The sequence below is a fragment of the Doryrhamphus excisus genome, chromosome 19 (assembly GCF_030265055.1).
Source record: "Doryrhamphus excisus isolate RoL2022-K1 chromosome 19, RoL_Dexc_1.0, whole genome shotgun sequence".
NCBI classification, from domain to species: Eukaryota; Metazoa; Chordata; class Actinopteri; order Syngnathiformes; family Syngnathidae; genus Doryrhamphus; species Doryrhamphus excisus.
Window position 1 is genome coordinate 6,366,679 of NC_080484.1, and position 16,021 is coordinate 6,382,699.

Here is a 16,021-nt window from a genome sequence, read left to right on the forward strand (position 1 = left end):
ATATTTTTTTTAAAATAAATAATTCATATAATATAAATAATATAACTGATTCCATATAACATGTACGTATTTATATAGTTTTTATTTTTATGTTTTATTTATATATTTTGAAACTCTCAAGTAGACATTACAGATGGTTTAAAACAAGAAGTACAAGTAAAGATTTTCAATGCAGCTCGTTGCTACCCTCTTTTGGCCACTGGTGGTAACTGCAACTGTCGCTTGACTTGCCATTCATCACCGGTGACGAAAATACACTCTATATATTTATTCATTTATTCATTGTTTTTCTACCGCTTATCCTCACTATATATTATAATATATGACATAAAATATATTAATAATATAATATATATAATAATATATTATTAATATATATTTATAATATATTTTATTATTTACTATATGATATACTGTTATAATTATTACATATATTTATTCATATGCTTTTTATATGTGAAATGATATGTATAAGCTTTATACTGTATGTATAATTATATATATGTATATATATATACATATACGTATATGTGTGTATATATATATATATATATATATATACACATATATACACACACATATATATATATATACACATATATATATACACATATATATGTGTATATGTATATATATATATATATATATATATATATATATATATAATTATACATACAGTATAAAGGCCTGTCAAAGTTAACACATTAATGACGCGTTCCCTTTAACAACGACAAATTTTTTGATGCGCGATTAATGTGCAAGCCTCCTCGGCCCCCACCGTAGTTTGGTTGAAGTACGTTAACTCTGTAGCCCCAAGCTGGAACAAATATTGATGGGAAATGGAGAAAGAAAAGAATATTTGGTGTGGAACAGGATGGCACTATTTCTTCATATTCATATATAACAGGTGTATAACGTCTGACTTGCAGGCTCCGCCCCCTCCCTCCCCACCTGAATATAAATAAGCGCAGGCTCAGCATCTGCAGCACAACGCCCGCCCTACCCGCCCGCCGGCTGCTCTACCAGAACCACCTCGTCACAATCAAGCTCTCGTCTCCAGACCATCTCGGTAAGATGAAGCTTTATTGTTTTATCTCGTGGCTGGCTCGCCTATATGAATGCTCGCCGAAATGACCGCTCATTCTGATTACCAATATCGGTAATATCGCCAATATTGCCAATATCGCACGCTTCTTCCAATCGGAATTGGCTGTCAAGCATTTTCCTGCCATCCTTTTCCCACGCCAACAACCAGCGTCTGTGCCCTCCTGCCTCCTCTGCGCTCGTCTGGTGGTCAGGATCAGGTGACACCGACACAAGAGAGCTTCCCTTCACCCTTAATCCGCCTCCACAACACACACACACACATACAAAGGCTGACTGTCCGCCACGGACACATGAACTGGTGCCATACAGGAAGTAAGGTGACACCTGGAAACGAGAACATGGACAGAAAGACTCTTCTAGGATATATGTACGATATATGTAGGATATATATAGGTTATATGTAAGATATACGTAGTATATATATATATATATATATATATATATATATATATATATATATATATATATATATATATATATATATATATATGAAATATGTACGATATATAAAGGATATATGTGTCATATATATAGGATATATGAAGGATATATATATATAGGCTATATGTCGGATATATGTAGGATATATAGGATATATGTAGGATATATATATATAGGATATATGAAAGATATATGTAGGATATATGTATATTTATATATATGTTATGTATATGTAGGATATATGAAGGATATTTGTAGGATATAAATAGGATATATGTAGGATATATATAGGATATATCCTACCATATATCCTTTATATATCCTACATATATGTAGGACATATGTAGGATATACGTATATGTAGATATAAATATATGTAGGATATATAAAGGATATATATGTAGGATATATGAAGGATATATATAGGATATATATGTAGGACATACGTAGGATATATATGTGGGATATATATGTAGGATATATATATATATATATATATATATATATATATATATATATATATATATATATATATATATATATATATATATATATGTATATATATATATGTATATATATATATGTATATATATATATATATATATATATATATATATATATATGATATTTATGTAGGATATATAGGATATATGACGATATATATGTAGGATATACGTATATAGGATATATGAAGGATATATGTATGTAGGACATACGTAGGATATATATGTAGGATATATATATATATATATATATATATATATATATATATATATATATATATATATATATATATATATATATATATATATATATATATATATATATATATATATATATATATATATATATATATATATATATATATATATATAAAGGATATATGAAGGATATATAAAGGATATATGAAGGATATATAAAGGATATATATGTAGGATATATATAGGATATATGTAGCATATATGTAGCATCGTAGTGTATTTAAAACACAAAACAAATGAAATCCAATCTTGAGTTATTTCGGAAATTCATGAAGAGTAAAAATCAGTCAAAGTACCGAGTATCGAGAAGTACCGAGTGTGGTTGTCATACATAGTGGGGCACTGCCCCGTACCCCTAATGCAGAGAGGAATATTTTGAAGTGGAGACAAATCGCTGTCCTGAACGTCCCGAATGTCCCGAATGTCCCGAATGTCCCGAATGTCCTGATGCTGACTTTGGTCGGAAAAGAAGCTTCCGTCATGTGGAGGCTCCTCGAGTCTTCCTCCATGCAGGAATCAAAGGTCTTTGCTGTCAGGGCCTTCAAGTCCTCATGTGACGCTATCACACCCATTGACGTCCCTCCCGTCCCTCCTCAACAGCCCCCCGCCATGGCCTCCAGCATGTCCCTACGAGGTTACTCTGTGAGCCGTCAGCCGTCTTTTTCCTGCCGCTCCCTGATGGACACGGGCCGTTCCCGCTCCCGCGCCTCCGTCTCCTTCTCCGGCACCAGCCCGCTGACCCGATCCGCCTCCGTCGGCCACGACCTCAACGGCCCGTCTGGTCTCCCGCTCAACGGCCTGCACGGCAACAGCGCCAACGAGAAGGAAGCCATGCAGAGCCTCAACAACCGCCTGGCCAAGTACCTGGACAAGGTCAGATCAAGGAGCAAGGGTCACCACTTGTTGCTAGGCAGACTTCCTTCAGCACAATCCTAAATGGCTAAATGCCCCATGGCTGATAGTTGATGGAAATTCCTTCATGTCAAGCACTGCTCTGTATGCAATGTAAACATAAACATATCTGACTTTAAAAATGTAAATAGAATGTAAATGCTGATCTTGTGGCAGGAAACTAAATTGGGGAACATAACAAAAATATGTTATTTTAAAAAGTAGATTGGCCAAAAAAATATTTTTTTATAATATCATACATGCCAATCATTTCTCTGTATTAAATATAAATGCAAATCTGATCATAAAAAGCTAAATTAGGGAACATAAGAAAAATATGTCCTTTTAAAAAGTAGATTGACCAAAAATAAAAATGAATAAAAAATGTCATACATGACAAGCATTGCTCTGTATTAAATATAAATGCAGATGTGGTCATAAAAAGCAAAATTAGGGGGCATAAGAAAACTATTTTGTTTAAAAAAAAGTAAAACATTTAATTTTTCCCACATATGAAGCATTGCTCTGTATTAAATATAAATACAGCAAAATTAGGAAACATAAGAAAAAAATATTTTTTCCAAAACCAAAAAAGACCAAAAAAGCACTGTGAAGCATTGCTCTGTATTAAATATAAATCCAGATGTGGTCATAAAAAGCAAAATTAGGGAACATAACAAAAATATGTTATTTTAAAAAGTAGATTGCCCAAAAACATAAATAAAAAATTTAATGCATGCCAAGCATTGCTCTGTATTAAATATAAATGCAGATATGGAAATAAAAAAACAAAATTAGGGGGCATAAGAAAAATATTTTATTTGACAAAAAGTAAAAAATGTAATTTTTCCCACACATGTGAAGCATTGCTCTGTGTTAAATATAAATACAGCAAAATTAGGAAACATAAGAAAAATATATTTTTTCCAAAAAAAGTAAAATGACCAAAAAAGCACTGTGAAGCATTGCTCTGTATTAAATATAAATGCAGATGTGGTCATAAAAAGCAAAATTAGGGAACATAACAAAAATATGTTATTTTAAAAAGTAGATTGACCAAAAAAATGTTTTTTAATTTCATGCATGCCAAGCATTGCTCTGTATTAAATATAAATGCAGGTATGGTAATAAAAAACAAAATTAGGGGGCATAAGAAAAATATTTTATTTGAAAAAAAGTAAAACATTTATTTTTTCCCACACATGTGAAGCATTGCTCTGTGTTAAATATAAATACAGCAAAATTAGGAAACATAAGAAAAATATATTTTTTCCAAAAAAAGTAAAATGACCAAAGAAGCACTGTGAAGCTTTGCTCTGTATTAAATATAAATGCAGATGTGGTCATAAAAAGCAAAATTAGGGAACATAACAAAAACATGTCATTTTAAAAAGTAGATTGCCCAAAAAAATAAATAAAAAATTTCATGCATGCCATGCATTGCTCTGTATTAAATATAAATGCAGATATACAGTAATAAAAAACAAAATTAGGGGGCATAAGAAAAATATTTTGTTTAAAAAAATGTAATTTTTCCCACACATTCGAAGCATTGCTCTGTATTAAATATAAATACAGCAAAATTAGGACACATAAGAAAAGTGTATTTTTTTACCAAAAAAGTAAAAAGACCCAAAAAGCATTGTGGAGGACTGCTCTGTATTAAATATAAATGTATCTCTGAAGAAAGTCTTTGAAGAAAGCAAAAATAGGGAACATAAAAAGTACACTTACAGAATAAATACTCCATATTCCATGCATGCGAACAATTGGGTAACATCGTGAATACAGGATACGAAATAAAAAAGCGGTGGAATGGCGTTTGGGCTTTTTGTGATGTGTGGGTCCTTCAGGTGCACACCCTGGAGCGTTCCAACGCCGAGCTGGAGGCCAAGATCAAGCGCGTGATGATGGAGCGCATCCCCAAGGGTCACGACCTGGACTCCATGATGGCCCAGGCGCACGCCGTGGAGCAAGAGGTACCGTACGTAGGACCGCCGCCAAGTACGGCGACTTCATTGTGACCGAGTCTTCCCGCCATCTTCATCCTGTTCACGTCCATCAGGTGAGGAAGAAGACTTTAGAAAACGCTCGTCTCATGCTGGAGATCGATAACGCCAAGCTGGCTGCTGATGACTTCAGAATCAAGCGAGTAGTGAATGAACAGCAAGCGTGTTTCTACTTCCTGCTGAGCGAGTCATGGGCTGATCGTGTGGGGGGGGCGGGTCCATGCAGGTGGGAGACGGAGCTGGTGATGTGTCAGTCTGTGGAGCGAGACTGCGTGGCGCTGAAGAAAGCCAAGACCGACCACGAGCAGATCATCGCCTCCCTGAGAGGAGATCTGGACAGCCTGAAAGAGGAGCTCTACTTCCTCAAGAGGAATCATGAGGAGGTACCGCATCTCAGTAGCCTTTTGTTGGAGCCAGGGAAGGAATTGTCACTGCCTGATGAAAAGCAAGGATTGGTGGTGTTAAACCATTCTGACATATAACGTAGTACCAATGTAGTATTCTGGTGTTAAACCATTCTGACCTAGAACTGTAGTACCAATGTAGTATTCTGGTGTTAAACCATTCTGACCTATAACATAGTACCAATGTAGTATTCTGGTGTTAAACCTTTCTGACCTATAACGTCGTAGCAATGTAGTATTCTGGTGTTAAACCATTCTGACATATAACTGTAGTACCAATGTAGTATTCTGGTGTTTAACCATTCTGACGCATAACTGTAGTACCAATGTAGTATTCTGGTGTTAAACCATTCTGATGTATAACTGTAGTACCGATGTAGTATTCAGGTGTTAAACCATTCTGACCTATAACTGTAGTACCAATGTAGTATTCTGGTGTTAAACCATTCTGACCTATAACTGCAGTACCAATGTAGTATTCTGGTGTTAAACCATTCTGAATGTAGTATTCTGGTGTTAAACCATTCTGACGTATAACTGTAGTACCAATGTAGTATTCTGGTGTTAAACCATTCTGACGTATAACTGTAGTACTGATGTAGTATTCTGGTGTTAAACCATTCTGACCTATAACTGTAGTACCGATGTAGTATTCTGGTGTTAAACCATTCTGACCTAGAACTGTAGTACCAATGTAGTATTCTTTATTTGTTGCTATGGGGAGGGCAAAGAGCTTGGGGGAGTGCTTATCTGGCTTACAGATACGCCCATATAAGGAAGTCCAGCCCTTTGTGACATCACAAAGAAACAGTTTTACCACGCCTTCTGAAACCGAGCATTTTTGTCCCAGGAGGATTACAAATCCACTGCTAAATATTCGAATGACCCAATTAGTTGGTCCCAAGTGGTCTTTTGGGGAAGGGGGGTGGGCTGGGGTCGGTCCTCTGGTTACAGCGGACAAAAAGGAAGGCAGGTAGCTCTTGTTACTCCAATCTGCTGATTGTGTCCACCCGGCATATGTGAGGTATAGTACAGTATAGTATAACCGCGCTCCTGTGGAGGCCAGGAGGCTACTAGAGGACACAAAGTGGACACAAGAAGGTGGAAGGTAAGCCGAGTGCTGCTTCATCAACTATTGATGGACGACGATGTAAATAATGCAGATGTTCTCGCGTTCTGACTCCACATGTACATTTGTAGCACACATACCAGATATACTACCTCCCGTCTGCAGGAAATGGAGCAGATGAAGTCCCGCATCGCCAGGGATGAGGTGAACGTGGAGGTGGACTCGGCACAAGGACCGGAACTGGCAACCATCCTGTCCGATCTGCGGATCCAGTACGAGGGGATTGTTAAGAAAAACAAGGAACATGCCGAGCACTGGTACCGCAAGAAGGTACAGTCGTACGCCGCTTGTATTGTTATTCTATCATAGTACAAACTTGGACCACACCTTCGTCCTGTGTAGCTGGAGACGGTGCAGAATGACGTCAAGGAAAGCAACGAGGCCCTGAGGGGTGCCCAGAGCGAGCTGGTCGAGAGGCAGCGCTTCCTCCAAAACCTGGAAGTGGAGCTTGAGAGTTTGCACAAGCAGGTCTGTACTGGTTGTACTGCAAAAAAAACCTCACGTACCACGACACCTTACACACCATACACACCATATGCAGTAAGACTTCACTAACTACTTCACCCCACTATAAAGTGGTCTAAAAAAGTTTGGGCACCCCTGGTCATTTTCCAGATTTACCTTTATACTCTAAATCAGGGGTCTCAAACACGCGGCCCGCAGGCCAAATGTGGCCCGCAGGACACTAGTTTGAGGCCCCCGCCTTGATATGAAAGTTTAATGTTAGTGCGGCCCGTGCAAGTTTGATATGGATGCTGTATGGTATCATGTACCCAGAAAAAATTATTACGTTTGATTAATGTTCATGTTAAAGGTTAAATAACTGTTAATAGTTATCCTCCCTATCCGTGTGGAAGTGGTAAGTTTTTGGCTATTTAAGTTTAAAGGAAATAACTTGAAGGCTACCGTTTAGGTCGCTAGCTCTCTAGTTTGCGAGTTAGCATGCGTCTCAAGACCCTGCAGTTGCGCAATATGTTGAAAATAAAAAGCGTATTAATGTGACTATAGTCATGTTTTGTCATACTTTGTTAATTTTAATCTGAAAAAATAATTTGTCTACCCACCAACTATATGTGGTTTCTTAAGTTTTTATTATTTGCCGTTTTATTATTATTATATTTATTTATTTATTACTGATTGATTGATTTTCATTATTCTTGAATTGTTTCTTTATTTTTCATCTTATTTTGTGTAGAAAAATAAAAAGTAAGATATTTGAGAACAGTGGAATGTTTTATCAGAGCTTTACTTGTAGAAAATTGGAACCAAAGCGAAGTTTTTACAATTTTTTGGTTTTTAATAAATGCGTTTTTTTTTGGAAAACCTGATGCGGCCCAGTCTCACCCAGACCCCCAAGTAAATTGAGTTTGAGACCCCTGCTCTAAATTATTGTTGGGATCATCCATTCCAGTTACATATATCATATAGCAGACCAACACAGGGATAGATGAGAAGACATTATGTCAACTAATGTAGGCAGGGGCACACATTTGGGCACCTTTGTTGATTTATTGATTGGAATACCTTTAACAATAACTATTAGTTTGGTAACCTCATTGACCCTTGACCCTTGTTGAAGGTGGCATGGATTCCAGTCAGCATGAGCAGATTGTTGCCAACAGTCTTCAAGAATCAGTTGGCTGGATACTTCCACCAAGACAATGCTTAGAAACCATCAAACCTGACTCAACTGGAGATGTTTTGGAAAGAGGAATGGTCCAAAAGACCTTCAACCGGAATCCAGACCCTCATTAGAGGAAGCTATAGGAAGCATTTATTTCTGATAGGAAGGAGGATCTACTACATATTGATGTGTTTTTTCTGTTGGGGTGCCCAAATGTATGCCCCTGCCGACTTTAGTTGACATAATGACTTCTCATCTATCCCTGTGTTGGTCTGCTATATGATATATTTACCTGGAATGGATGATCCCAACAACCAGTTATTTACTAAGGAACATCTGGAACATAATCAGGGGTGCCCAAACTTGTTCATTTTTTCATACCACTGTAACAATCCCTGATGTACTCTAGGTTCAATTTGGGTCAATAGTCAGTGATGTAGGTGCTAGTCTGTAGTATTAACTAAGGAAGTACAAGGTAGTGTTTTTATCTAGTAGGTCAGAGAATGTAGGTATTGGAAGTACCCAGTAGTAGATTTTTTTGGAATGAATGTAAAACTTAGTTAGGGTCGGTAACAGGTAATGTTTTTTTTTTGGTAATAAGTTTTATAAAGTTTGTATTGTACTTACTCGTAGGTAAGTACTGTACTATGTAAGGATTTTCTGGTAGTAGGTCGTATAATGTATGCATAGTCGGTACCAGGTAGTGAGGTTTTGGTAGTATGTAGTATGTAAGTCGTAGTAATGTAAGTGTAAATAGAACATGGGTTTGGGGTTCTTAGTAGTGGGTAGTACAAACTAGCAATGTGGTTTTGGGAGTAGGGTTTTTAGTTGTAAATAGCAGAGTACACAAAATGGGTATTGAGTCGCAGCATGGGGTAGATTCCCGGCGTTTGCTTTGGATGGCAAGGGTTTGTTGCTAATTGGTCGTGAAGTCAGTCTTGCGGGTTGCCAGACAGACGGTAGCTTGAGTCAGGATTAGCAATCCCAATTTCTTCTTTTCTTCCGTTCCCATCCCGACCCTCAGGTTGCCGCCCTGGAGGGTAACCTGGGCGAGACAAGCCACAAGTACTCGTCCGAGATGGAGCGTCTGCAGGTCACACTCAACCAGCTGGAGGAAGACCTCTCGCAGCTCCGGCTGGACATGCAGCGCACCAAAACCGACTACGAGCAGCTCCTCCGCATCAAGCAGAACCTGGAGATGGAGATCGCCACCTACAGGCGACTGCTGGAGGGCGAGGAGAGGTTAGAACAATTCACCTTTTTCCAAAATGGATTTATGTACCAACTTTGATGTTTCTGTTTATTCCATGAATACATTGTGCTAACAGGAACTACAACCGTAGTTCGTCAATGTCTTCAAATAGATGTAAAGTGTAGTATATGCATGAGCCTCTGGAGTATGCCAGCATGTAACGTTAGCAGTTAACTAGCTGAGCTTTGGTTAGCATGTGCTCCGCTGTTACAGTAGCTAGCACCTGTTGCTAGCATGTACCTGATGAAGTTGTTGATCATTTTCAGTAAATGTTTCTACTCAGTAACACGTTCTGTGTATATTTAACACGTAGAAAGCCGAGTGTCAGCCGACTCAAAAATGGGCTACAATTTGTTTATTTCCACTTTGGCTCAAAGTTTTCCTTTTTTCTGTCCCTCAGTGTGAAGGAAGTTCCACCTCCTCCAAAAAGTGAGTACTTTTTAATATTTAAGCCATAAAACAAATTGTATTGTGTAACAATATTATCCGGACTGGTATTCAAAGCATTAGAGCAGAAAAAAAAAATATTTTTTTAAATTACGCATTTTATAACAAAAAAAGTATTTTTCAAGAATAAATATTGGATTGAAATGAATAAGTTGTAATTTTACAATACTATCACAGCGCAGGAATTTTGGTATTCATTGATTAAAATTCAGAGTTTATTCTTGTAATATTTCCATGTTGTTTTTGTTGAAAAAAAATACCACCAAGTATTGATTTTTGCCATTAGGGAGTAGAATGTATGTAGTTATCAGGTTTTGGGTGACTGGTAGTAGTTAGTAAAATGTTTGTATGGCAGGTACTAGGTCGTAGTACCTGTAGGTCATAAAATGTGTGGGTACCAGGTAATGGGTTTTGGGTAGTAGGTAGCAGAATGTAGGTTTAGTACTTACCAGATTTTGGGGTTTTGGTAGTAGGTAGTAAAATGTTTCTATAACAGGTATGAAGTAGTGTTTTTTGGTAATAGGGACTAGAAAGTAGGTATCACAGTTACTGGGTACCGGGTTTTTGGCAGAAGGTAGGAAAAAAGTTAGTATAACGGGTACTAAGTAGTGTTTGTTTTATGGTAATAGGAACTTTGGGTTTTTGGTAGTAGCTAATAAGAAGTTTGAATGACAGGTAGCAGGTAATGATATATAACATTGTACTTTCTGCAGAAGAGCCCGACGTTCGCACCAGGAAGATTGTGAAGGTGGTGACCCAGACCATGGTCAACGGCAAGGTGGTGGACGAATCCAGCGAGGTGGAGCAAATCGAGGAGACCAAGAAATAGGAAAGAAATATCACGTATATTTCATGACTGGATGCATTATTTGGCATTGAATACTCTTTAGACGTACAACATAGTCATGCGTGTTTATGCGTGTTTAGATTAAACCTGTATACCAGATAGATAACTGTAGAACCAAACAAATCAGTGGTACCCCAAGGAGATATTTATTTCTTAGTGTAGTAAAGTTCACTGTAGTGCATCTAAGAGAGGGGTGGGCAAACTGGAGTCAGCGGGCCACACCAGGTCTTAATCTGGCATGATTTGCTATGCTCATGTGACACGCTTGAGTCGTACAGGAAATAGGCCGATGCGATCTGTAGCTTGTACACAAAAGCAACACAACACATCAACACACCTGACTCACAACGTAACCTACCTACTGCACCACGTGGGCATACAAATAAATACCTACGCACGTAACCATGCCAAAGTTAAACCCATATATTCCTGCCTCAAGGCATGCTGGGTAGCCTGCGGTACTGTGTCTCCCAACATTTTGCAGTGTTTGTCACATTTTTGCTTAATTGCAAAATATGTTGAGGAGGCCGTCAAGGAAGTAAACTAGGATAGCCATTGTTATTGTTCACTGGACTACCCAGCATGCCTTGCGAGCACTTCTAAATAACAGTTGTAAGTTACCTGCTAAGTTGTTGTTCATGCAACACTTAGTAGTAGTAGTACTAGAAGTATTTACGTGATGCGTGAACTTGCCGTGGATGTGTTGTGTTTTGGTTTTGTTGCACCGTGACTAAGTATATGGTTCTGTGTGATGGCCACCTACAGGTTGTATGAAGGCCCCTCGGCCAAGTTTTTGAACTCTGTGTGGCCCAAAGCTCCAAAAGTTTACCCATGCCTGGGTCCCTAGGTCTAAGATGATAACGATTCCTCTCCTTGGTTGTGATTCCTGGAATAAACGTTGCCTTCCCTTCGCAATTCTTATAGCGAACTCACATTGATATTGTTATTGATTTAATATGATATTCATGTATACATTTAGTAGTAAGGTCAAAATATCAGATTTTGTTAAAGAGGATTCAATGACAAAGTTGAGGTTGGGCTGGATGCTTCCACCAAGACAAATACCCTAAACACTGCTCCAATTCTACTAAGGCATTCATGCAGAGGAACAAGTACAACGTTGTGGAACGGCCATCTCAGTCCCCAGACCTAAATATACTTTTTCATACCACTGTAGATCTGGTTGAAACCTACTTCGATGTCACGATACAGATTCAGCTTTCTGAGATCCTGCCCCAAGTGGAGGAGTTCAAGTACCTTCAGATCTTGTTCATGAGTGAGGGAAGGAAGCATTGGAACACAAGATGGACAGGCGGATTGGTGATGCAATGATGCAGACTCTGCATCAGTCAGTCGTGGTGAAGAAAGACCTGAGCCAAAAGGCAAGGTTGTCAAGTTACGCCCAACCGATAAGACCTTTGGAGAAGACCTAGGACACGTTAGAGGGGTTATGTCTCTCATCTGGCCTGGGATTGGCTCGGGCGTCTGGTCAGGATGCCTCCGGGATGCCTCCCTGCGGAGGTGTTCAGGGCGCGCCCAACAGATAGACCTTGGACACGTTGGAAGGATTATGTCTCTCATCTGGCCTGGGATCGGCTCGGGATCCACCAAGAGGAGCTGGCTGAAGTAGCTGGGCAGGGGGAAGTCTGGGCTTCCGTGCTGCCCCTGCGACCTGACCTGGGATAACTGGAAGACGAAGGATGGATGGGTTCCAGAATGTTACAAACACATCATAGGACACATTATATTATTCCAGATCCACAGATGACCCAGTTTAATAGAAAATACCCTCTTTGTTTGATAAGCGGAGCTCAATATCCAAATTCCTCGCCAGCCACATATCAAACGCTGGGAATGTCTCGGATTTCCAGATTTGTCCCAGGAATCTTCCGGTCATGAGTGATGATGATAGACACTTTAGAAGCTCCCAAAACAGTTTGGACACAAAGACTTTTTCATCAATCCGCTCGTTGAATGAAGGAGCTTCTGGTGTTTGACTTCAGACTAGTAGATCTGATCAGTTGTGGTCAGCCAGTTGAACCTCTGCCCATAGAAACTTGTAATTGAATCAAAATCAAATCAACTTTATTTGTATAGCATTTTTCCTGCAAAGACATGCAACACAAAGTGCTTTACAGAATTAAAAACAATTACCACAATTAAAAGGAAAAACAAATACTAAGAAAGCCCCTCCCTCCCACCATCCATACTAGAAACACACACACACAATCACACACAGTAGGGAGACATGGCATGGCACTGAGGATCAAGGAAACGCCACCTTTGGGGCCGTCCACACTGGGAGGAGCCGCAGGTCGAAGGGCCTGGGTGCTGGTCCCCCGACCCCGATAGATGGGTGGACCCCCACATCAAAGGGAGGAACCCCCAGCCGGCCGGGTCGAAGGGACCCAAGGATGGCACCCCCTCAGCAGACCCGACACAGCCCCCAGTGTGGAGGACCCCCCCCCCCCCCCCCCCCCCGAGGAAATACTGGAGTGAAAAGCTAAAAATGAAAGTATAAAATAGGACTAAAAAGATAAAAAACATAAGAAAAGTTTAAAAAATATTAGTTAAAAGCCTGATTAAAAGGCACGGCGGTCTAGTGGTTAGCGCGCAGACCTCACAGCTAGGAGACCAGGGTTCAATTCCACTCTCGGCCATCTCTGTGTGGAGTTTGCATGTTCTCCCCGTGCATGCGTGGGTTTTCTCCAGGTACTCCGGTTTCCTCCCACATTCCAAAAACATGCTAGGTTAATTGTTAATTGCTACTCCAAATTGTCCATAGGTATGAATGTGAGTGTGAATGGTTGTTTGTCTATATGTGCCCTGTGATTGGCTGGCAACCAGTCCAGGGTGTACCCCGCCTCTCGCCCATAGACAGCTGGGATAGGCTCCAGCATCCCTTGCGACCCTCGTGAGGAAAAAGCGGTAGAAAATGAATGAATGAATGAATGAGCCTGATTAAAAAGGTGTGTCTTTAATCTTTTAAAAAAATACATCAACAGTCTCCGCAATTGAAAAGCTGATCTGCTGATGTGATCGTTAGTTTTGACAGTGCATGGCTACCAAATATTATGACAGGTGAGCTCAGAATGGCAGAGTTTGAATCTCGAGCTCCGGGCTCTAAGCCGAATAGCATAACAGGACTAGCGTACGCAAACATCGGACCACCAGTAAGCCCATTACTACTCTGTGTTTCACCGTCGGGGTTCTTATGGGCTCAGGAGGGATCAGTAGCTCAAAGTTCAGCGTATTCTCAAACCTCAACTAGCATAGCAAAGAGGCTTTTTACACCCCCCCCCCCCCCCCCCACACACACACACACAAAATAAAGACACAGTTGTTAGAAAAAAATATTTTTACTTGATTCACTCAAAGACCAACAGAACTCTTGGACTCCAGGTAGAGGATATCAGCATCTCATCAGTCCGTGCAAACATTTCCTGTGTTGAAGCCACAAAAACCGCAGCTCGGTGGCACTCGTGTTCACCATCTCAGCAAGCTCCGGACTGCAGCACGGGCTGGAACTGTCCGGCCATGCAGACGTCCTCCTGCTTCTGACGCACGATACGCTGGATAGCCGGGGGCAAACCGCGGGGGTTCCTGGAGAAGACCAGTGCGTAGCCATCGTCGCAGCTGCCGTCCTCTTTCACTGTACGGCAGGCATAGGTGATAGCGTAGTTGTCGTAGTCGGTGTCAATCACCCAGTAGTTGTCGCCTAGCGATGGATGGACAAGTGTTAGCAGAAAGATGTGGAGTGGGGATGAAAGGGCGTATGGGGGTGATGCTGACCTCCACTGGACAGGTAGCTGGCCAGTCCCTGGTAGTTCATGAACATCTTGCCGGGGGTGGCGGGGTCGGGAACGGAATACTGGGCGGCCATGTCGGCACATACCACCCAGAAGCTACATGGAATCATACAAGAAATGTTTACAGAAGTATGTAAACATGGAGAACTTGGAGAACTCCTACTTCTGGACAGCAAGGTTTTGTGGGAACCTCGAGGAACCTCCAACAGTTTTCAGAGTTCAATGACTTACCCGAAAAGAGTGACGCGTCCTTTAGAGGAAGCCGTCATGCTGCCGTCATCATCAATGGTGTATTCTGCAGAGATGTTGTCCTGCAGGAACAAGCCTTCCGGATCTTTCTTCTGCAGAGCATACCACTTCCCGGAATACTGCGGAAAATCAAGGAAGTTGTTTCAAATTAGTTTTTTTTTTTGTAGGTTACTCCTATCAGAGAAACCATTTTGACTTCACTCACCCTCTTGGGGTCAAAGTCCTCTTTGACTGTGAAGCTGTCCACCACGCAGGAAGTGGCCAGACAGCCCTCGATGCAGGACAGCAGGACCAGAAAAAGGACCAGTTTGGAGGATGCCATTCTTAGGGTCTGGGTCAAAGAATTCCAAACAATAATTAAAGGATAACATGTCCTGTTTCCTGCATTTTATTCCAGAGAAATATCTTTTTCTTACCTTCTGAAAGTGCACGCAAAGGTGGAGTATGAGGTGTATGTGGATGAACACCAGAGTGGATCTGGCTTCTGTCGCCACTGTCCTTATATACGGCAGACGCAGACCAGCTTACGCCTGATTTTCATTGCCGGGAACTAAATAAGGTGCTTAAATCTAGAGCTAATCCTGTTGGTGCGAAATCCTTACCGTAATCTGGCTTCTATGTTGGAAGTGGCCATAGATTTACCATAAAAACAATTGGGCTTTTATGTAACTGATTTAGGGGAGTCTTTTTTTGTGGGGGGGGGGGGGGGGCTGACACAAATCCTCATGGAAAGACCTCAGACTGGGATCATGTTATGAAGCAAGAGTGCTAGCTACCTGCCATTAATTTTTCTTTGTGTTGTTGGAGCTAACCAAGGGAATGTAAGTATGGCAAAATGGAGTGCTCCATCGCTACCCAAGTCACCCAATCACCCTCAGTCATCGCCACCTTGGCGACGTAGCGGAAGCGGAACAGCTAACTCGAGCTAACTCCTTTACGAGGAGACAAAATACAGCTGAACATTTTGATGGGCCTGCCTGTTGCTTACGTGCCCGTAGCCCAGTTGCTAGCTTGTTGCTTATGCACGCTAATCAATTGATCAATTTTGTCG

The 16,021-nt window shown here is 40.4% G+C and overlaps 2 protein-coding genes across 2 annotated transcripts; one reads left to right on the forward strand and one right to left on the reverse strand.

Annotated features, from left to right (window-relative positions):
* Positions 1-929: 929 nt before the first annotated feature.
* On the forward strand, positions 930-12,194 carry si:ch211-243g18.2 (uncharacterized protein LOC559906 homolog). Its single transcript, XM_058057734.1, has 10 exons — positions 930-1,069; positions 2,910-3,182; positions 5,054-5,179; positions 5,266-5,348; positions 5,436-5,592; positions 6,848-7,012; positions 7,085-7,210; positions 9,391-9,608; positions 10,019-10,047; positions 10,779-12,194. Exons 2-10 carry the CDS (start codon positions 2,919-2,921, stop codon positions 10,892-10,894), a joined length of 1,284 nt encoding a protein of 427 aa, XP_057913717.1. The 5' UTR covers positions 930-1,069; positions 2,910-2,918; the 3' UTR covers positions 10,895-12,194.
* Positions 12,195-14,252: 2,058 nt separating this feature from the next.
* Positions 14,253-15,533, reverse strand: rbp4l (retinol binding protein 4, like). Its single transcript, XM_058056905.1, has 5 exons — positions 15,387-15,533; positions 15,176-15,301; positions 14,953-15,089; positions 14,705-14,817; positions 14,253-14,630 (listed from the first exon to the last, which is right to left on the reverse strand). The coding sequence occupies exons 2-5, from the start codon at positions 15,290-15,292 to the stop codon at positions 14,407-14,409; spliced, it is 591 nt and encodes a 196-aa protein (XP_057912888.1). The 5' UTR covers positions 15,293-15,301; positions 15,387-15,533; the 3' UTR covers positions 14,253-14,406.
* Between the last annotated feature and the right edge of the window lie 488 nt (positions 15,534-16,021).